This window comes from Molothrus ater, chromosome 2, assembly GCF_012460135.2.
Source record: "Molothrus ater isolate BHLD 08-10-18 breed brown headed cowbird chromosome 2, BPBGC_Mater_1.1, whole genome shotgun sequence".
Lineage (NCBI taxonomy): Eukaryota > Metazoa > Chordata > Aves > Passeriformes > Icteridae > Molothrus > Molothrus ater.
Genome location: NC_050479.2, coordinates 94,704,839 through 94,728,593, shown reverse-complemented (window position 1 = coordinate 94,728,593; position 23,755 = coordinate 94,704,839). Strand labels below are relative to the sequence as shown.

General features: G+C 40.4%; 1 protein-coding gene across 1 annotated transcript; it reads right to left on the bottom strand.

Annotated features, from left to right (window-relative positions):
* Positions 1 to 3,770: 3,770 nt before the first annotated feature.
* LOC118690775 (cell surface glycoprotein CD200 receptor 1-A-like) lies at positions 3,771 to 18,076 on the bottom strand. The gene is made up of 6 exons (XM_036389721.1): positions 17,989 to 18,076; positions 8,059 to 8,373; positions 7,018 to 7,272; positions 6,123 to 6,228; positions 5,151 to 5,202; positions 3,771 to 3,893 (listed from the first exon to the last, which is right to left on the bottom strand). Exons 1-6 carry the CDS (start codon positions 18,074 to 18,076, stop codon positions 3,771 to 3,773), a joined length of 939 nt encoding a protein of 312 aa, XP_036245614.1.
* Positions 18,077 to 23,755: the final 5,679 nt, after the last annotated feature.

Below are 23,755 nucleotides of genomic sequence, written 5' to 3'. Positions count from 1 at the left end.
TTCAGCAGTCTCACACTGAACCAAAGGGTTACAATGGACAGCAGGGTTACAAACTAGGCTGTAAGTAGTAAACCATCAAATATGATGCATATTGGTTCTCTCTCACTGGCAGGAGAACATAGCTGTAAATCCTGCAGGTTGTTGGGATTCAGGGACTGGGTAATATCTGAAACACCCCTTTGACTGGACTCTCTTATCAGGAAAGCTGTTTGAAGCAGGTAAGTGAGGATATAATTACCTTTCTGCTGATATTTGCAATGTAACCAAATCTTATGTGGTTTTGTTACAGTAGTGAAGGGCTTGACCTTGTTCCCGTGAAACAATTTCCAATTAGAGACACCCAGAAATTGAAGCTATGTTAGCCTCAGGATTCGTGGTGCATCCATTCTTTAGCATTCCACCGTCATCCTAAAGAACAGGTGAGCAGCTACTCACTCTGTGGATGCACAGCAGCAGAGAATCTGCTGCCGTGCTGTGCGTGTGAGCTGGGTGCTGGGGACTCTCTACAGTCATAAGATAACTGTGAGTATTAACTGCTTCTTTAGAGCAGGAATGGCAGTTAGAACCTGTCAGGAGACTGAAAGATGCGTGTGAAGATAAAATACAGCAGTAAAAGTGCAAGATGCAAATTTACCAAAGTTAAATGTTGCAGCATGAGATAGAGCATTGGTAAATGTGGCAAAAGCCAAAACCGTTCTGTACGGGATGAGCTGAAAAGATGCTGACTTTCTTCCTGTGACTTTGCAACATCCTGGGGAGTTCAGAGGGCAGGGCCTGACTGCTAAGAGTCAGCCAAGACAGCACTTTTGTGTGGAGGATGTCTTCACCACAAGAGCAGCATGGTGCAGAGTGGAGCAGCAAGCACCCTGAGGGAGAGAGAGGAGTTCACAAAGAGACTCTTTAGAATTCCGTGCTGCGGGGGACCAAGAGCATACCTGTGCGTGTGTGTATACATAAGACTCTTAATCTTATTTTTCACAATCACAAACTAAAATTCTGTTTTTCTGCCCATAGCAGGTCTGAATGTGGAACAAAGTAAAGGACAAAGAAAATAATCAACCAATTAGCAACTTAGAAATGTCCAGGCGTGGAACTTATGTGATTTAGTCCAGTGTAATAGGCCTGTGAAGGATGATAAAACCCTACAGCTAGACAGCAGGTTAACAGATAATACACTTCAGTAAATATATATTGCTTATAAACTGGCAACAATCTACCTTCAAGAGCTGATGAACCCCATTTATGAAGGCTTAACAATGTAAAACACTTTCCAGTCCACAGAAAAAAAGTCTTAGGAAGTGATGGCACTCTGTTTTTGAGTGGGAAAAACAGATCACTGGTCAGTATAACACCTATTTTAAGTGAGGAATTTCAGAGGATTATGCCTGTGTTGACTGGCTCTCTTCCTTGGTCAGTCACTGGAAACTGAAGTTCCTTTAAAAGTTGTTTGTAGCTGCTTGATATTCAGCTTTGATCCCTTCCACTCTAAAATGACATGCAAAAATGGAGAAAAGCAATACTTGCTTGCAAAAAGCACCTGGCAAGAGTGGCTGTTTGATAGCTGCTAGAGTGAGAGTAAACCACCAACTGTATCAGTTTACATGAGCAATACATTTAGGAACTGCAATTAGCTTAGAAGTCTGTTTTCCAAGCACTGCGTCATAGTCCTTGGGAGCTTAGCTCAAAAGAAAGCTCTAACAATGTGTGTCAAACAATATTTCTAAATCTAAAGGAAAAATCCAGTTCTTCTGATGCTGCAATCAGACTAAGTACCCAGTCAGTCTTTTAAAATACTGAAATAAGAGGTAGTCAACAGAGGCTTATAAACATGTTTCTTTATTGTTACTGTAAAATCAGTTCATACTTTTGCTAGAAAGGCATCAATCAAAAATATTTGACAACTGCTACTATATAGAGGACAATTTATTTTACTTATTTCCAAGGAGTATTTTGTGAAGATGAGAATAAGTAACTTCAAAATGAGACACAACAAGATACATAAGCTAATTTGCATACAAAAAAGTGAACTTGGAAGTACATTGAAAAGAATATAAGTAAAATATCTAGACATACAAATGAAACGAAACTTCAGTTTTGGTAATAAAAATAAATATTACTACAACTAGCAAGCATTTTATCTTTTTTGTACATTATTGCACATTTATAGAAGATATATTTGTACTTGTTTTGTTTTGTGAAATATTTACTTTGTTTTTGATTATTTTACAGTATCTTAATGCTTTTACTCTTAAGAAAGAGAGGAATGACATATCTTCATGGAATCTCATAGAAAAATAATCATACCAGTGATCTGAAACACAGAATGAACATATTTAGTGGAAATCACAAAGTAATAGAGTGGTTTGGGTTGGAAGGGACCTTAAAAAATCAAGGTGCACCCCCCTGGCACTGGCCGGGTCACCTTTCACTAGACCAGGTTTCTCAGAGCTCCATCCAACCTGTTCTTGAACACTTCAATGGGTGGGGCACCTACAGCTTCTCTGTCAACCTACTCCAATGTCTCACCACCCTCAAAGAAAAGAATTTCCTCCTAATATTTTATCTAACCCTACTCTCTTTCATTCTGAATCCATTCCCCACTACCCTGTCACTTCATGCTCTTGTAAAAGTCCATTTCTGTCTTTCTTGCAGGTTCTCTTCAGGTGCTGGAAGGCCAAAATTCGGTCACCCCAAAGCCTTCTCTTTTCCAGGCTGAACAATCCCAGCTCTCTCAGCCTTTCCTCACAGGAGAGGTGTTCCATCCCTCTAATCATCTTGATGGCCTCTTTTGGATCTGCTCTAGCAGGTCCATGTCCTGCTTGTGCAGGGGACCCCAGAGCTGATGCAGCACTGCAGGTGGAGTCTCACAAGAGCAGAGCAGAGGAGCAGAATCCCTTCCTTCCCTTGCTGGCCATGCTGCCCAGGAGACGTTTGGTTTTCTGGGATGCAAGTGCACTTTGCTGGGTCATGGCCAGCCTCTCATCCTAAGTCCTTCTCAGCAGGGCTGCTCTCAATCTGTTCATGCCCCAGTCAGTGTTGATACCAGGGGTTGTCCCAGCCCAGGTGCAGCACCTTGCACTTGGTCTTGTTAAATCTCATGAGATTTCCATTGGCCTACTTGTCAACCTTGTCCAGATTCTTCTGGATGACACTCCATATTGGCATGAAATACTGGATATGAACCTAACAAGTGAATTAGTCATGCTAGGGCAGTCTCCTTCTTAGTGGATGACCTTCTAAATTTATCCCTTATTTCCATTTTCAGAACTAAGTCTTACCTACCATTATTTTCTGTTATTTGAGGTATTCAGTGATGATCAGTAGGTCATCAGGTCATGTGTTATTAACATATGTATTAGAAAAAAGTGGCTGTTGGTGGAAGGGTGTTTTGTTTCAGTTCAGACAGAACACTCCTCTGTCTCCCAAATGTGTACATCATAGTGTCAAGTGCATCAAAGTAACAACTACAAGTGACTGACAGAACTAGGATCCCCAGGCAACAACAGCAAAGGGAAGACTGCTCACAACTTCTTTTCCAGGAAAAACTATGGTGTGTGGTCAGTCATATATTCCCAAGGAATAACACATTTTCCCAAAGAAGAAAGCAAAACAGGGAGAAAAAAAGAATTATGGACTCATCAGCAAGCAGAGGTGTTTGAACAGACCTAGTGATCTATGCTGCCCCAAAATCTGAAGAAATCCTCCAAGTTTCTTTCTATAACCAGTCTTCCATAAAGAATCTCTTTCCTTTTCTGATGTTGTTGAATCATTCATGTTCCTGGACACAACTCCTGTGGAAGATTCTGCCCCACTGTCAGATCAGACACTGAGTTGTAAATTACATTTTCCTTCTGAACATAAGTAGTATAAGGTTCCACTTCCATTGTGTCATCCTAGCAAAACAAAACCAAAAACTGTGAATACAAGGAGGAATTTAGCTTGGCAAATCTCTGCAAATCTTTCATCTGGACTGAAGAAAATTACTGGGAAATAGTGCTTGCATATTTACTCCTCTTCAACTAGAAAAAAAAAATCCTTCTATTTATTTTTCTACCAAGGAATGTGGATTGCTGTTTCTATCAAAGATTTGGAGGGTAAAGCTGAGGTGTTGTTTCATTTGCCTCCTTTATCTTCCCTTCTACTCCACTTTCACTGGCCTGAAAAAAAATTTTATTAGGGTCTGACTCTCTAGAAAGAGCAAATAATATGCTAGAGTCTTGACCTTGATTCATTCCTAATCAGTCTGCATTTCAGTCTACAGACATGCCAATGAAAGTCCCATGACATGACAGCAAGAACGCTGGTACTTAAACCATTATTTTACATTAATGCAACTGTGTCTGTCAGCAGTTGGGAGGGAGGGCAGCAGGAATACTAATAACTAGGACTGACTAAGTCTCTTTAGAAACTGAAGCATCTTTTTAAGTTGATGGCAGAATTTGAGTCTAGTGTATACTGTAGGTGCACAGATACGATATAATTGTAACACATCTTGTCTGTGTAGAGATGCTCTTATTTGGATTTGGCAGCAAAGAACAGAGACAGCTTACAGGTGAATTGCTCAGTTACACAGGAAGCTTCTAACAACATAGGATATCAAAAAATATCTCCCAGTTTGCAGCTCAGCTCTCCTTCCATGTTCTTGAGTATGATTGTTTCTTTAATTGTGGATTGACCATGCAAGATAAAGAGTGGCCTTCAAAGTTCATACAATTATCATTCTGGACACCAAAAGGGATATTCTTTTTCTTTTGGTGTCTGTTAATCTTGTTGCTTAATCTTCTTGTTCACTAACAGTTTTCTTAATATTCCCCAACCCATGCTATTATCTGGAGAGTAGTTGTAGACAGGGTATGTGATATGACAAGGGAAATGTGGTGGTACTGACTCCTTGTTAAAATTAAAGGATGGCTTTAGCTGAGTGTTTGCTGTTGGAACACACCTCTAGTGTTTGTTCCAGGTCAAAGTTATGGTGAAGATAATAACTTCATTTTGTCCTATAAAGAGCTAAGAGTAAATATATCAGACACCCTAGTACTTGCTGAAAGCTGAGAGTAAAAATCTAATGTTTTCCTTTCACTGATCATGTTTCCAGGGCCACCAGAATCACCATGATTTGGTGATGGTCTAATTTGCATAATTCTTCTTACCTGTTGGGAATGTATAGGAGCAATTTCAGGAGGTTTGGTTTTGTGGCATTGTCTGTGAAAAAGAAAAGTATTAAAATACATTCAGCTGGATCACAGCTTGGTTTCTTTGATCAAAAGCTTATGAAACATTTCTTTTTCTTGTCTTCAAGAGTAAAACCTTCTCATGTCTCTCTCTCCTTGACATTTGATCCTGAAATTATAGCACCCTACCTTTCTAAAGAAGTTTTTTCTTATGTTTGTAGGTGCTTATACATAAAATGGAAGCAGATTAGAACCAAAGCCCTCTGTAAGGATATACATTTTGCAGTTAGTGAAATGGTATTGAACTAATTCTTCACCTCTGAGGGAAAAGGTCTGAGAGAAAAACAGTTTGTAACAGGCAAATGAGGAACCTAGCTGACGTTTTCAGTACAGGTGCTAATTCATCATTCCACTCCACAAATTATTTCTGTTGGTATTCCTCAGAACTACTTTTTTTTTCCCCATAGGAAATCCTAAAGGGACCAGAGCCCAGCTTCACTCAAGGAATTTTTTAATAAATACAGATAGAATCTGCTGTTCATTCTGCTCATATGGCAGGCTGGCATTGCTCAGTCCTCTGGCATTTAGTGGAACTTACTAGGCAGCAGAACCAGTGCCCTGAGAGATACTGGCAGACTGTGACAGTATCTGAAGAAGATTTACTCTCACAGATTCCTATCAGAAATAAGTGTTCCTCTTTAGGAGGCAGTGCAATCAGGGTCCTTGCCCAACTTCTTCCCATTTATATTTTACTCAGGGCATCATTCTGTGAAGATGTGTGCAATGCACAGTGCACAGTGTCTTCAGTACAGAAATATTTGATGTAGTTAATTTGGTTAATCACAGCAGCACAGACTGACAGAATCATATTATTTCAAGACACAAAGAGTACTTTAAAATTTCTCCTAGCACTAGACGATTTTTCCTTAGCACCTTAGTATAAGTACATACCTATCACCATGGAGCTTGAAATAGTAAATGACAGCCAGCAAGGTGATAATGATCAGAACACAACTAATGATGCAGGCATACAGGAAAACGTTGGTGTTGATTTTCTCTAAACATAAAGAGACAGTCTCAGTTATATCTTCTTCTCAGTTTCTGTATTATTTCAGTAGAAGATTAAAGTTGCTTTAGAACATACATGCATTTTTAGCATGCTTGTAAAACAAATAGAATGTCCTTCAGCAGAAAGGAACATAGTAATGAAACTTTGGGGAGAAATACAAATGGAGTGTCTGTCAGAGGAAAAGTAGATTCCACTAATGTCACAGTGGCCATTCATAATATATTTTCACTAAGCCAAACCTGAGTTCCTCTCAAGGACTCATCATTTCTCAGTAGTCATAAATATTATCAAAGGCAACAAGAAAACCAAAAACCAGAACCCAAGGGTCATACGTTATCAGACATTCAAAATTTGGAATGAAGGAATGTATTTTTTTCTGCTAGCAACTCGAGACTTGGCTCTCCATCTCTCTTACCACGGTATTAAAATTTGCATCCAAAAAAAAAAAAAATCCTAATATTCTCATTCCAAGTGATTATTTGAATACAAGGATAATGACTGCTTTCTCCCATTTCCATAAGCATTTCCACTACCAAAAGAATATTACCACATGTATATATATATCCCTCTTAGGGAAGAAAGCATTAGGAAATAATGTCCAGAACACAAAGAAGCCACTGATGTTTCTGGGCAAAGGCAGTCAGGGATGATACTCTTGTCTCTATAGGACTTCACTGAAGATTTCTGTATATTTTAGAGACTTTCCATTCTAGAAGGAGCAAGAGCTGAGAAAGCTGGACAGGGCTCTGAACACAGAAAGCACAAAGGGAAGCTCACCTGAGGGACAGCAGGATATGGACTGGCTCCAGTTCCCAGCTGGGTGGGACACCATGCAGGTGGTCACATTGGTGACATTGGTGCTACACGCTGTGAACTTGCTGAGAACAGTCACTGTCCCGTTGTCGTAGCACTTCTCCTCTGCAGTGGAGCTGCCCTCTGGGACCCAGGAGAGCTGAGCCGGCGGCTTCCCTGCCGCTGCCTCACACACAGGGCTGCCCTGCTCATCACAGGACAGGCTCAGCCTCGGGGGAGCTGCAAAGCACCAGCAAGGGGACATGCATGGAGCTAGTTTGGAACAGCTGGGATGGGCTGTTCTTGTCCTCTGCCCAAAATGAACCCAAACTAAACCCAGTGAAAAGAGGAAAATAAGGCTGGGGCTGTCATCCCATCCCATCCCATCCCATCCCATCCCATCCCATCCCATCCCATCCCGTTCCGTCCTATCCCGTCCCATCCTATCCCATCCCATCCTATCCCATTCCATCCCATCCCATCCCGTCCTATCCCATCCCATCCCACAACATGGGCCCAAAACACACGAGACAAAGAAGAGCTCTCTTTTTCCCTTTTGCCCAACTCTCCCGCATCCAGTTGAGCCTCATCACAGCCATTCATATTCTCTGTGTGTACATGGGAAATTGCTTCACACCTGTCACTTCTAACTAGACAGTGGAAAAAGGGAGCAGCAGAAGGGAGAAGAGTTATGGGAAATAAGGAGAAAGGAGACACAGAGATACTCCCAATGAAATGCATGAGTTTGTCCCAGCAAGAATCACAGAATCACAGAATAGCTTAGGTTGGAAGGAACTTTAAAGATGCTCTAGTTCCAACCACCTTGCCATGCAAAGGGACACCTTCCACAAGACTGGGTTGCTTCAAGTCTCACTGGTCTTTAACACTGGGATGTCAACAGCTTCTCTGGACAATCAGTGTTCCAGTGGCACTATCCTCACAATACCAAATAGCTTCCTAATATCTAATCTAACCTTACCCTCATTAGTCTAATTTTTAAAAAGCTCCCTTTTGCACATTCCTTACCCAGCACAGTCAGGTGGTACCTTGTGTGGAAATTCCCTTCTGTTGTTGCCGCTTCACAGCTGTAATTTCCCTCCTGGGCTAGCCCCACTTGCCGTATCCCAAGGGCAGGAGGCAGACCTGCTCTGAATATCCAGTTTATGTTGTCACTACAGGTTGTTCTGTGTGTCTCGTTCGTATCAACCCTGTATACCAAGGTGCACAGGCCTCCAGCCTTGGGGGTTATTGTCCATGTTAGCATAGTTATATTTCCTTTGAGAAAGCAGGTGAGAACTGAGCTGTTACCTACAGTCATCACTAACACTGAGGAGTTGTTCCCTGAGGAGAAAAAAAAGAGAACGTGTGAGAGGGAGCCCAGGAGTTGTGGTCTGGACTTCACAGGGAAATGTCTGCAGTGCTACAAACAAGCGTGAGGCCATGGCTGTGCTCATCTGCATGTTGTCTGTCATCTCTTCCTACAGCTGTGGATTATGGAGCCAATGGCCTGTCATGGCCAACCCCTGCAATACAAATTTCCCACTGAGGATCATCTTAGTGGATAAGACTGGATACTGGAGGAGGACCCTACTCCTGCCCATTGTCTTCAGCGGTTCCGCATCCAAAGGCTGTGCTTGTGTGAGCAAATCCTCCAGTGGGTTGCTCACAGGACCTAAAATACAGGAATATGACTGTTGCATCTGGCCACATGACAGTGGCTTTTCTCTCTAACCGTTGCTGCCAACAAAATAAACAACTTTTACTTCTGCATTCATATGAAATCCCATACAGTGGGAATCTGAAAATGACTAAGCAAACCTGAGCACCCAAACTGCCCCTGTGTTGGAGCTGGGGGTTTTTTTGGATAATATTTGCAAATGTTGAACAAGAATGACAGTGTTGTGCATATTGAACTGGGTAGACTTCCATTTACATACTAAAGCAGCAGAAATTTACTTGTCTTTCAACTCAGCATCTCCTAAGCAGCTCATTGCAATGTTAAAAACCCAACACAATGGGTTTTCAAGCTTCAAGGCTGTAAAGAAAGAGGCAGTGAAAGTGGTGCTTTTTGCTATGCCTTTCTGTTATATTCTCCTCTGAATGAATCAGGCACATTCACTTCACTTCACTCCAAGAAACCACATCAGAAAGCTTAAAATCTGCTGAATCAAGTTTAAATACAATTTTAGGTTTACAGAAAATTTGTAGAAATTGTATGAAATTGCCTGCATCTTGTTATTGATTCAGATGACTTTAAGTATGACAAGAATTTTCCCCAGATGACACATTAATTAGTAAAAAATCATCTTGCTTATCCTAGCCACACAGCTTCATACTTTTTCAAAGAGGTCTTATAATATAAAAGGTTAAACTGTCTTCACTTTATTGCCCTCTTTTATTGTGAGAGTGCAGGTAAGCAGCATTAGTGTAAATATTAATTGTGAATTTTCTTCCTTGATTTGCTCTTTTTTGGGCACATGCTGCTAGAAACATGATCTTTTGCTTTCCTTTACAAAAGAATGTGTCTGCCAAAAATCCTTAAAGGTTTGGTTAATAAAAGTGACTTTGAAGTGACTCACAAGCAAAATAGGACTGGACCTGGGTAATACTTGATGGGGAGCTTCCAAACCATGAAGAATAATGTCATCTATGTTCATGGAAGTTTGTGATGAACTTTCTATTTCAAACTAAAATATTATCCCAGGAAAGGTCAAAACTTGCTAGTTCTTACCACAGAATTAGCTTTATTCAGAAGCAATCCAAAATGTATATTCCCAGAAGTTAATGTGTAAATAGCTATGGGATCCCCAAATACAAAGGCATTTCCTTACATACAAGTTATCCCCATCCCTATCCCATCCTTCCTGGTCAGCCTTAGCATTTCCTCCACTTTGAAGTTGTTGGTAAGACCTCTCATTGGATTGAAGTTGGACATATTCTGCTTTCTCTTTCCAATCAGCATACCAAAAACCATTAAGTATCTAAAAGTATATTTTATTAGAATATAAATCAATACATCATAAAGTGACAGGTCTGCAGGGGACACAGAATTGCTGGCTTTACTTATGAAAGTAAAGACACGAAAATAAATCTCCTTTGGTCCCTCTGCCCCTAAAGAACAGGTTCTTTCCCTCAGTCCTCTTTTCTACTCCACACCCTTTTGCTGACTTGTCAGGTTGCACATTTTTACATGATCACACCTGAACTCCTTTTCCCTCACTTTCATTACTTCTTGTGGGCCTGCTACAATCAAGTCCTTTGCCAAGGTCTCCTGATCTGCTTTCTTTGTCCTCCTTATGCTGCCTGCCCCAGCCTGTGTTCTTGGATATGTACTCAGGAGCTCTGAGGGAAGCTGCAATCTCCCCTTTCCTCTGGGAATTTCACTAAACCTAGAGGGTGTATGTCTACTCTACAGGAGAACTAAACAAGCAGAAGTGTTTCTTGTAGTTTAATCCCAGCTGGCAACAAAGCCCCACACAGCCGCAAGCTCTCTCTCGCAGACTCCCCCTACAGTGGGATGGGGAGAGAATCAGAAAGGTGAGAAAACTCAAGAGGTTAATAGGTAAAGCAAAAGCTATGCACACAAGAAAAACAAAACATCTCAAAGGCAGGTAGGTGTTCAGCCATTTACAGGAAAGCAGGACTGTATCATGCATAATGGTGACTTGGGAAGACAAACATCATAGATCCAAGCATCCCTTCTTTGTTCTTCCCCCAGTTTTATGTGCTGAGCATGATGCCACATGGTCTGGAATATCCCTATGGCCAGTTGGGGTCAGCTGTCCTGGCGGTGTTCCTTTCCAGCTCTTTTGGACCACAGTGGTGGAACACTCAGTGGTGTTGTGAGAATCAGAAAAGGCCTTGGCTCTGTGTAAGCACTGCTCAAAACATCTCTGTAATGTCAACACAGTTTCCAGCACAAATCCAGCTCCATAGAAACCACTATGAAGAAAATGAGTTCTCTCCCTGCTAAAAACCAGCACAGTATTCCATTTCTGTTAAAGAGAAAATGTTCAGTGCTGCAAGTATTTTAATTCAGACCTCTCACCACACCATTGTCTTCTGGAATGGTCTTTTCATGCTGCAAAGTGGCTAAAAGTCATTTGCTGCTGTTTCCTCTGTGATAATCAATTGGTTTGTGACCAGTGTGTTAAGGCAGATTTATGGCATCCACATCAGCATTTGTCTGCTCGGAGGCTCAGACCAGCATTTTGCACAGCTACAGCTCTTGAGGTGAAATCTCATCTTACATCTGAACTGAACTGACAGCTGGCTGTGGCTGAAAAAGGGGATAATTAGTGCAACAAGGCCTCAACTTCTGTGGGCCTGCAGAGAACAAGAGATTTGAAGGTGTGAGCTATCAAGCTCATCTTGGTGCATTAAATGGGATGGTAATTAAATGTCAGCACTGTTATTTCATTGCACACAAGAGATAAGAAATAAAGGGTTACCTATTTATTTTAAATAACATCTCATTTTCAGTTATGTTCTTCACAATTGAGTTGAACTCTGGAAAACAGCAATCATTTTTTCTGTTAGCCAGAAAGAGCAGAGCTCAGGAAACCAGAAGTACATGCTGTCTGTCACACTGATGTGGAAAACAGAGGAGTCAGGTTCTGGGAGTTCTGTACAGCACCAGACTGAACCATTTCATTTTGGTTGTGAATGCAAATCCATTGTGATCAGATTTCACCTTGAAGACTCATCTGGTCGTAGCAGGCCTTTAGACTGAGGTTCTCCAGTTTGACTGCAGCCTCTGAGATCTAATTATGTCATCTCTCATTGTCTCTCCTTGACTGTTGCAGAATACTTCAAGCCATGTCTGAGAAGGTTCTCAAGCTCTATTGCAGTGCACTAAGTGCACATTCCAACGCACTGACAGATTCCACTTTTATGGAAAAACAAACTCGGTTGAGGAGTTCACATTTGTCTTTCAAAAATGTGCTGGTTATTGTTGTCATTGTAAGGTTACTGTAATTTGAAAAGACTGGGGGAAAAATTTGCTCGGTTTTTTTCTGTTTGGTTTATGCAGTGTTTGAAAGCTGTCATGAATAAGAGTCACACCAGCTTCTTTTCAGTATCACTTATTTTGTCATTTCTCCTATTTCTCAGAGACTTTCTCACACTGAAAGAACAAAGATTTTAAAAACAGGAACATTTGATTGTAAAGCCACTAAACTTTTGAGGGGAATCACTGCAAAATCAGAGACAGTTATGTAGGTTGAAAGTGCTGCTTTCAAACATGAAAGATTTCCAGTCTCTGTTATTCTTCATGGCAGGTTTTAAACCACAGTAGAAATTTTTATTGCCTCAATTTCCATGACAGTCTCTTGCAAAATTTAACTGTTAAAGAGTTTTTTGCACTATAAAGAGACTACTTTACTTTCTCAGACATATTTCTCAGACATCCTCTTGATTCTTTATTTCTTACAGTAATAATTTACCAGAGCATTTTGATGCATAATCCCCCTACACCCCCTGTAGGTATTAAACTTAGAGATATAATGAACTGAAACAATGATCATACCACAGCCAATGACTAACTGTATCTTGGAATGAATGTAGTATATGAGTCACAGCAAGTCATAAGCAAAAAGGCAACAGTGGATGCTTGGAAGAGTTCAGATACAAGTCTGGTTCTGCATCTGTTTTCCCCTTCTACTGCCACAGAGTTCCTGTGACACCCAGCAAGGCTTGTCTGGAATGAAATGAAAGAGAAGTGCTTTGTACTAGGGTAGGAATTGCTGATGTACTGACAGATTCTTATATAGTGTAGATTTGTGACTTTGAAAACATAGTCACAGCAGCACAGGATGGAGTGTGGGCTAAAAACCTTTCCTGTGTTTCAGGTGAGAAGCGAGTAGTTAGACTACATTAAATTTCATTATAGAAACACATCAAATAGCTGACCTAAGTTCATAAGCCTCTGTTTCTTGAAACCTAGATCATAGCTTTTTGAGCACAGATGTATCTTTAAAAGGACACATTAAAAGACTTATACCTTTATTGCTAGTTTCACACTCATACTCTTTTACCCATAGTTTTCATTATTCCTTGAAAAGATGTCTTATTTTCATTTCATTCTAGTTAGGAATTTCCTTTATCGTCAAAATTCCTTTTTTCCTTATACTCAAAATTGTTATTTTGTTCTTCTTTTAACACATTTATTTTCTGTCACCACTACCATGCCACTTGCAGTACTTTTCTTGCCACCAAGAAAAGTATTATCACTTTTTCTTGCTGCTTCATGCAAACTGAGATACTAATCTCACGCTCTTTGTCATTGGTTTTGCAATATGAAGTGCTCATAGAATGGCTGGATTTTTTAAGATTGCAAACTTCAACATGACTCATTATATGTTGCAGAGGGCTGAGGACACTGATAGCAGTCAATAGTGATCCCAAAGTTTCAGTCTTCCCTCTCAAGGTGGAATATACCTTTGCAGTTGCCAGTTCCTAGTGTGTAATTTTTCTATGATTTTTCAATTCTCTTAAGCATTCTCCAGTATCTTTTCAAGCAGTCTTTCAAGACAGCTGATTTTGAAGGCAATGAAAAGATGCTAAAGCTCACTTAGGTAGAGATGTGTTTGATACAGTGTCCCCTTGAAAAAAATTAAGCTGAAAGAATAAAGGGACAACTACAGGGACTACAACTGTTCAAGGGATGAATAAAGAACTGGGTTAAGGAGAGAAAGAAAAGGCAATTAAATGGTGGTTCCAGTTTTAAGGTAGCTTGCTGATAATGTTTCTCAGCAGCTGATTTTTGCCGTAATTCCATTTAAGTTTTTACTAATGGCATTGGCTGTATCAGCAGTGTGTGAGGAAATTTGTTGAAAGCAGGAAGAACACAGTGTTATTAGTATAAAGAATTGATCTGTCACACAAGAAAAATCAGTTGACCTTGATGAGTAGAATGTTAGATGTGTGCTGAAATTCAGTAGCTAAAAATGTCATCATAATAAAAAATAGGTAGTCCAACAAATTTTGACTGGAAAGTCAAATACAGAACCATGTCTTAATCAGTATTTAAATCAGCTTTTCAATAAAATGGGTACTTGTTTTGGTGCTCAAATTGTTTGTGAAAAGTGTTTTCTAATAAAATGCCTGCAATTTGATCCAGCAATTCATTGATTTATCCCCATGTAAACCAGTTATGTCTCAATATAGTATGACTGTAGGGGAAAAAAAAAAGGATGGGTACACTTCTTAAATGAAGAGAACAAACACTGTTGGCCAAATCCTCAGATGATACTAAATCATCACTGAGCTTAATAAGCTGTCACACGGTATATCAGTCTGGCTGTAAACTTTGAACTTTGCTACTTCTGAACTGTGCAAAGTAAGTAAATAAATCTTCCTTCTTGCAGAATGTGAGCTGGAATGGAAGAGGGCAAAAGGGATTTGCACTGGACGTCAAAGTGCCTTGGATAGTATTGCTTTCAGAGTAGCACTGTGACATCACAAGTGACAAAGTGCTTCCAGTTCTCAGTGTAGAAACAGATACAGATTGTTTTATATTTTGTTCTATGTGCTGAACTTGGCCTTTTACTCTCAGCCACGTGAGAAGAAAAATAAAACAAATACTCTTCACTTATGCTTAAGCAGTGTTTTCCTACTATTCTAAACAAAAATAGATCATTGTCTGCAAACTGTAGGTTGTGTGCCTTCTTTTTCATACTTTGCAGAGAGCAGATAACAAACTGCTATGAAAACATCCTTCTGACCTCACTTTTAATGGTCAAAATCACAGTCATACCTTGCTTACCCTTAGCATTGCAGTTTTCATCCCAGTATTGTCTTATTCAACACCAAGATAAGGCAGCATAAGAAAATTCTCTATGCTTTTTTCTTAAGAATGATTGCACCTCATTATACAAAATACATCCGCTGTGAGTTTTAAGTAGCACCTACCCCAAAAAGTGCACTCACAGTTAAAGAAAATCTGCTTGCTTTGTAAGTCATGAAGTATGCGGTCAGTTTGGAAGACTGAACTTCCTTCTTTCCACGGTTTTGAAAGCAGACAAGTTCAGGCACAAACGCACTCTGTGTTTGGACCACAGCAAAATAAAATGTTGGTTTCATAAGGATGTGTTTGGAAGATTGGACTATGGCAGTTTAGATGTGTTCTATGAAAATTTTTGCTTTATTTAAAGGTACAGAATTATTTTAAAGAATTTGGATCAGAAAAACAGGCTGCTTGGGTTCAGATGCTTTTAGGGTAAAAGAAGTCAGAATAATTCCAGCACACAGTCCCAAAGGAGCAGCAAAGAAATAGTGAAATGGAGACAAATGAAATTTTACCATAATAGATTTTTTGGCTATCATTTTTTGTATCTGGAGCAAGATTCCACCATAAACTAGAATAGAAGTCTACAGAGACAGATGCAGTGAACCATATTAGGGCAGAGATAGTCAAAAGGCAACAAAACATTGGTACTAGTGAAAAAGAATGTACTGGTTTTATTAAGGAAAGAAACTAAATGAAAGCAGTAGCATTCAAGGAAGTTACATATGCAGGCAAACTTGAACTGTAGCTAGGTTGCTCTGTAAATTAACTTTACTTCATTCACCTCATAGTCTATTATTCCAGCACAATGTCACCGACTTCAGTTTTTCACTATTGATAAAATTGAACAACCATAGGGAATCACATCTCATTACTGATAATGGATTTCTTGCAGCTTCCTGTGAAGCACTTGCACATATCCATTGTCACAGGATAAACTACAGAGGCAGTATGTACCCAGTCAAATGCTGTAAATGTTATTTCAATAAAAAGAGATTTATTGCATGGACTTCTCATGGAAGACCTTGCCTGTCCTTACCATTCTCCCTTGGAGTATACACAACCACTTGAGGTGTCGTGTGCTTAGCTAAACTAGAGAAACCTTCAGAGCATTATCAAAAATATTTTAATTCTGAGTCTTTTTCACTGCTGCTACTGAGGATTGTCACAAAAGGATTTTTAGTAGAGATCATGTCCCAACAACTTCAGTAGCTTATTATCCAACTCTTCCTGAGGGCAGATCTAGGTATGACAATTAGGAAGCAACCTCAGCCTTTTTTCTGAGCTGCTCCATCTGCTGTGGTAAAAACTAACCCAGTCACACAAAACAACACGCTGAGGAAATGTTAAGGAAAATGTTAATGGAGATAAAGTCTGGTTACATACAACAAATTTTCCATGACTTCTTTTCTTTCAGAGTAGCTTGCTCTAGTCTTCAGAAGGGGGGGACATAGTTCCTTCTGAGCTTCATGCAACACTGAAGACTAAAATTATCTGGACAGAATATGCACATTAGATCAGCTTGACACATTTAGCCTGTGCTCTCTGAAGGAAAAAACTCTTGCTGCTAGATCTTGCTCAGAAGAGCCATCCTCATACTGAAGGAAACAAGTTTAGGAGCAGTGCTTGATAAAAACTTCCCATCAAATGTAGGCTGCTTTTTACTGGGAGCAGGTTAAGGAAAGAGGTTTCAGGTGTGAAATTAGATTTCAATAGAACACCTTTTTCTATAATCTTTGAAGGGCAATATAATTAGTTAACTAAGACACCAATAAGTTAAAATCTAAACACCTTAGGGTGACAACTCTCCGCTTTTTGGCATTGGACATTTTAAAAATATTTCCAGCAAATTGAATTTTTTAAAATAATTTTTGCCAGTATGATTTCTCTTTGTGTCCCCACTTTTTCTTTAATATTCTGTGGTGTATTCATGCTCCTTTACTTTTTGAGTGACTGTCTTCAAAAATGTAGATTGTCTTTGATGATACCATAATTGATCTGCATGAACTTGAGCAGCTTCCTCAGTATTCTTTTGACATAGTTCTTACCTAGAGAATAGGGACAGATCTTTTACCACCAGTGTGCCTGTTGTGAGGTTAATGATCCAAATAATGTTAATAATGTTCAAGAAGTATTTAAATTTTTCAAGTGGGCAGCACTGGGGTAACCATTTAGAACCTCTCCTCATCACACCAGACATTATAGATGGGTGTTCCATCACTGCCAACAATGACTGCATCTGTTTTGCTTTAAAATACCACAAAGGAGATATTTTTATTTTCTGACCAATAGGAATGAAGTAACTCATGTCCGTGTAGTTTAGTTCTATCTGTCCATAATAGGAATGGACACATGCATGTTACATATTGTTCAGAGATGTCCAAAGTTTAATTTGGATCTCATGGGCTTATCTGCCTTCCTCCTCCTATACAGAAACAGTTTAAGTTTCTGGAACTGCTCCTCAAATCCTTAGCTCCATTATTAAATCCCTGGATTGCTTTATAGTGTCTGGAAAAACATAAGCTCTGAATATGCAAATGAGCAGTATGTGGGAAACATTAACTGCTGTAGCTAAACTGTATTAAAATGAAGTCAACTACACTAAAAGACAGAAAATTTGGACTGCCATTGCCCTTGGTACAAAAGCCTTTCCCATCTTCATACTGGCCATGCACCATAGAATGAAATTCCAGAAGCTGCTCCCCTCTATCAGCACATCAGAGACCTTCCACTTCTCCTCTGAAAGGTCTGAGAGATCCCTGCCCTATTTCAAAGTGCCTGCAGCCTCTCTTCAGCAGAAACTACATGTCCAAAAGCTTCAAGTTCCCAAACACTGTCCCAGGCATATTTTTAGGGTGTCAAAAGACTCATTTTCTCAGATGATGTGATTTGGAGGTCTTAGTAAAAAGGCCATTTGTGACAAATTGTATGTTCCCAGCTAAGGGTCATTACACAGTTGCCTACATAGAAGTCACAGGGAAAATACCTGGCAGCCTTGTGACCACTAAGATGAGCAGGAGTGGGTATTGGGAAAGCATATCTTAACTGTGCATTATAATTTTTAGCACTTAATTAAAGCCATATAACTATTTATAGCTTTTATAAAGAAAGGAGCTGTGCACATTTCCCATTCTTACATCCAAATGGCCAATTGGTCCAGTTAGACTCACCTGCTAATCTCATGACCATGGTGACGGTGAGCAGCACAAAAACATACACGGTCTTCCCAGCAATCTTCATGTTGGTTCCTGTTTTCATGGCTCAGGCAGCTTCCTCACTCCATCCATCCCTCCACCAACTTAACTGTGGTCATGGGGAGCATTTCTTGCCTGCCAATACATCCTCAGCAGCCAGTGTCAGTGTTTCCTCTCCCTCTTTCCCATGCCTCTCCTTTAGCTGTGCATGCTCTGGGCTGACTGGCTCCTCAAAGCTGGAGAGGTTCCTCCTTCTGACTTTTCAGAGCTTCCTGTGCTGAGAACCTAGGCAAACACTGAGGAAGCAGGCTGAGCAATTCTGCCTTCCGTTCATTGGCTCTCCTAAGGAGGCCAATGAGTGAAGATAAACCTGCAGCAGAGTTCAGAGAGTAAAACCAGAGGAGATTATTCAATGCTGAGTTTAATATCAAAAAGGAAATCTTAGTGTTGGGAAACTAGAGAGAGACTTCATGTTTCTCACTGCTTTTACTTCTGCTAGTTGTTTATCACATCTTTGTCACAACCTCCATGAAAATTCTTCCACATGTCTTCCTCAAAAAAAAAAAGAGCAGTCTTAAATCTTCTCTGTAGTGACATTTTCAATTATTTCTCTCTTAAGTACCTACTTAGCACATGGAATTCTACACTTCCCATATATATACACAGCCTCATGTGAACTTTTAAGTTCAGACCTTGTGAACTCTTAATTAAGTTGTAGGTGTACTCTTACTGCATCTCCACCCTTGCCAGCTAAAATATTACAAATACAAAACTCATTTTTTGCAGAATCTGAAAAAAATTGTGAATATGGGATAGTTTTCAGGAAAATTGCAGAATGTCTCATTCTGGAGGTTTGAAACAAGGAAGCAGTAAATATTTCCAAAATGAAACACTGATATTTCACATTTAAATGATGCTTTTGTTTAGAAACTGATCTAATTTGAAGGGGCAGAAATTTGTACAAAAGCTGAAATATTGAGCAATTATGGGGTTTTTTGGCACAGCTGAAATGAAATTACATTTTTCTCTGGAAAACAGAAACAAAAAACAATTCACTATTATGTGCCCTTAATCTAGTGCAGGCTTCCCATGGGGTCACAGCCTCCTCTGAGACATCCACCTGCTCCAGTGTGGGGCTGCTCCATGGGCTGCAAGTAGATCTCTGCACCAGGGACTGCAGGGGAATTGCTGCTCCAGCACCTAGAACATCTCCTGCCCTTTGTTTTCTGACCTCAGTGTCTGCAGGGCTGTTTCTTTCACACATTCTCACTCCTTTTGCCAGGTGAAGTTGCTTGGCCATTGCCCCTCACTGATTAAATGTGTTATCCCAGAGGATGGGCTATCCATTGAGCAGCAGTGGAGAAGTTTGTATACTGAAATTTCACCAGGCGACATCTGGTGGAATTTGATGGGTACTAGAAGCTGTAAAGAAATGCAGCACTCTTTGTGCACAGAGACTTGTTTTCAAAGTTTAATAAGGTTCCTTCCTTTTACATTTTTTTTCACCAAGTGCTATAACTTTTGTGCCAGCAAATGTGGAGATGCTTCATGGAGAAGAGAGGAGCCAGCCCGTGAGGGTGGTGAGAGTAAAAAGATGGGATGCATAAAGCAGCATAAATGTTGGTACCATGGGGAAGATGCTGAGCAGTGTGGGAACACAAATAGGACAGACAGGAGTTTTGTGTAGATGAGAATGATTTAGGTAAAGCACGTATGAGTATTATGTTAGTCCTGCATGGGTTGAATTAAGAGCTGCAAAATCCTGTGGCTCACTCTGCTACTGAAAACAGTAATTCTACTGAAAATTTCCACAGAAAAATAATGTCTTTGAATAAGAAACTGGGGTGCCCTTTGAGGAAAAGCTACCTCAAGAATATGAGGTTAAATCAGTATTTTAAAGAGAAGTGATGAATTTAATTTAGCTTTGTCTTAAATTGCTTTTCTCTTTTCCTTGTTTATGAATTTAAAAATGGAAAAAACAATTATTGTGGATAAGAACAGGTAATACTTAATCTTGCAATCAGAATGAAGAAGAGACTTGCCCTTGTTCAGAGGGGAAGGGTGAAGATGTTTCAGAACAAAAAGTCTGTGTTAAATACTTGTCACCAGAAATTGAATGTCACCCACCACTTTCACTGAAAAATATGTTTGGGGGTTGTTTTTTTTTTCAGAATACTCTTGTGTGGGTTATTTTAAAATAATATTGTATCAGTTTCTCCACTTCCTCAACTGATACAATAATTTTAAACTCCAGGGTCCCTCTCCTTTCCTAAGCCACAGCATTTCCCCAGCACAATTCTGTGGTCAGTGGTAGAGAAAAGGCCTCAGCTATTAAAGCTCCAAGTCAGAATAATTAGCAGTGAGGACAGAGACATAAGAGGAAAAGACAGAAAACAGATTAAAGTTGACAGGAAATTAACTGCTCAGGCACTTGAACTGCACACTGTGTTTAAACTGTTCTGATGACTGCAGTCTCGTGTTCTGGTTTTGTTCAATCAGACAGGTGTTCCAAAATGGTCTGCATTGTTGTTCACTGGAACAGAGGAGTGTGAATTAAAGTTTTATTTAAAGAAGTAAAAGAAAGACTAATAATGATCATATAAGGAAAATAATGCAAAACACAAATTCAGATGGATTATCTCTGTCCCAGGAACATCTCATTGACTACTGCTTTTTGTGGGAGGGTGTTCCGCATATTTTTATCCACTTGATTTTTAACATTCAATATAGGATTTTGACACTCCTCTTGACTGTTCTGAGGTTTTCAGTGTGCTATTCACAGTAACACTGCTTTATTATCTGAGTATTTACCATTGACCGTGGAATTAGTAATGCATGTGAACAGATACTATAGCTTTGTTTTAGAGAAGGGCATGGAGAGGAAGAAGATATGTTTATGTAAGTAAAGATAAGAAGACTGGAGAGATAAATAGGCAAAATGTAAGCAGTGTCAGGCCTCGAATGTAAAGGAAGTGGTGCTCAAATCTGATGCAAAGACAAGAGGATATTAAGACATAGAAAATGTGCAAACTTGCAGTGTACTGGATACAAGATTGCTGTATAAACCAAAAAAATAAGAGATGCAACAGGATAGAGGAGATTCTGGAAGAGAGCAAACTCTCTTCTAAATAAGAAAAGTCCAACTTTAAGTTGTCATCATAGAAGATCTTTACTATAGAAATTCATTCAGAACCAGAAATTAGACAGCTATATACTTTAGGTAGGGAAGAATAATTTAAGATGTCATTAGGATACTTTGGAAGCAACTTTCTGGTTGAGGGCAGCAGAATTTGGGAAGTGAGATATGAGAAGTCTGTAGAAGGGCATGACAGAAAACAGAAGTTTACCACAAGGATTGATGAGTAATCATAGCAGACTTTTCTTCCAGTTATATATTGAGAGCCAGGATCCCATGAAATAGAATTCATAGGAACCTAGATTAGTTTGGGTTGGAAGGGGCCTTAAAGATCATATATTTCCAACCCTCCTGTCATAGGCAGGGACATCTTTCCCTAGATCAAGTTGCTCAAAATCCCAAACAGCCAGGCCATGACACTTCAAGGGATGGGGCATCCACAGCTTCCCTGGGCAACCTGTTCCAGTGTCTCACTACCCTCATAGAATAGAATCTCTTCCTCATATCTAACCTAAACCTACCCTCATTCAGTTTAAAGCCATTCCCCCTTGTCCTGATACTACATGCCCCTGTAAGGTCCCTCTCCAGCTCTCTAGCAGGTTGCCATTAGGAAGGCTGCTCTAAAGTCTCCCTGGAGCCTTCTCTTCTCCAGGCTGAACAATGCCAACTCTCCTCAGTCTGCCTTTATAGTCCAGGTGTTCCAGCCCTCTGATCATCTTGGTGGCCCTTCTCTGGGTTCTCTCCATCAGGTTCACATCCTTCTTATGTAGTGGGCCCCAGATCTAGGTGCAGGACTCCAGGTGGGGTCTCACCATAGCAGGGCAGAGGGGAGAATCACCTTGCTTGCCCTGCTGGCTACACTGCTTTGGATGCAGCCCAGAAAGCCAAGCACATCCTGGCGGTGTGCAAAAGGATGTGTTTGACTTTCTGGGCTGCAAGAGGATGTTGTTTCTCATCCCCCAACACCCCCAAGTCTTTCTCCTCAGACCTGCTACTGATTTATTCTCCACCCAGCCTGTGTTTGTGCTTGGGATTGCCCTGGTCCAGGTGCAGGACCTTGTGCTTGGCCTTGTTGAACTTCATGAGGTCTGTGCAGGCCCAGCCCTCAGGCCTGTCCAGGTCCCTCTGGATGGCATCCCTTCCCTCCAGCATGTTGACTGCACCTCACAGCTTGGTGTTGTGGGCAAACTCACTGAGGGTGAGCTCAGTCCCACTGCCCATGTAGCCAACAAAAGTGTTAAACTGCCCCTGTCCCAGCCCCAACCCCTGAGGAATGGCACTCATTGCTGGTCTCCTCTGGGATATTGAGCCAGGAACTGCACTGAGTGTGACCATCCAGCCAAACCCTTCTCCACTGTGGTGTGGGCTGGGCCTCTCCACTTCAGAGATGGGGATGTTGTGTGGGACAGTGTCATGTGCTTTGCTTGTACAAGGCCAGGTAGATTACATCAGTTATTTTTCCCTCATCCACCAATGCCCTCACCCATCATGAAAGGCCCTCAAATCTGCCAGTGAAGCTGTTGCAAATCACTTCCTTACTTTCCATGTGCCTTGGTATAATTTCCAGGCAGACCTGCTCCATGATCTTGTCAGGCACAGAGAATGAGACTGAGCCTGTAGTGTCCCTGAGACTTCATTATTTTCCTTGTTAAAAGATGGGAGGGAGTATGTTTCTGTTTTTCCAGTCAGTGGGGGTTTACCAGATTGCCACATCTGATCTGAGAAAGGAGAGAGTGAGACAGAGGATGACCTAGACAAAGAAATAATGCATGTAGAGGAATTAAAGTTGTCAAGATTTGCTGGCTGCATTAATTAGAAACATAGTGTGCATTTAATGTAAAGGAAGAAAAGTGGAGAGGCTTGGATAGCTGAAGCCTAAGACACAGTTGAGGATGAAGACATTGCCAACAAGTGCAACTAAAGATATGCTTTGAGTAAGTGCCTGTTTCACACAGCAGAAGAGAAACTGGAGCATCATTTGTTTAAGGTGCTATGAAGAATCTTCACAGTCTACCTGGAGACTGAACTTTCCCTGTCTTCTGAGTTCTAAGAGCACAGATCTAGGCTCTGCCTGTGGTTTTCAGTGTGGGTTATTGCAGTGCCATTTTATGTTAATTATCATAAATGTCATCAGATATTATTTGGCAGTCTCTGTGATCTGCTCTGTTTGAAGTGGTTTTACTCAGCTTAAAGTCCTTGCTGACAGCATATTCCATATTAATAACTAATTCAACAAGAAGTGCAAGAACTGTGAAGCTGGTTTTTAACTTTTAACCAAGTGAAGACAGAAATAAAATTTGCTCCAGGAACTGAGTTTCCAACAATGACGTGAATATCAGAGTGCTGGAACCCCATCTGGTACAAACTTAGGCTGGCCTGGTTTTGTTGATTTCTCATGAAGGTTCCATGACTTTCTTCATGTGACAATTCTCCCTGCTGTCTCTTTCTATGTCAGCTGAGAATCCTAAAGATTCAGATAGCTTGATGGTCTGCAAATAAATTAGTAAATCTCTGAACCTGGAAATGGTTCTGGGAAAGGACCATGATTCTCTGTGTACTGACAGATCTGTTTCAGACACAATGTGCTCACCCCAACGATGGTTTTGT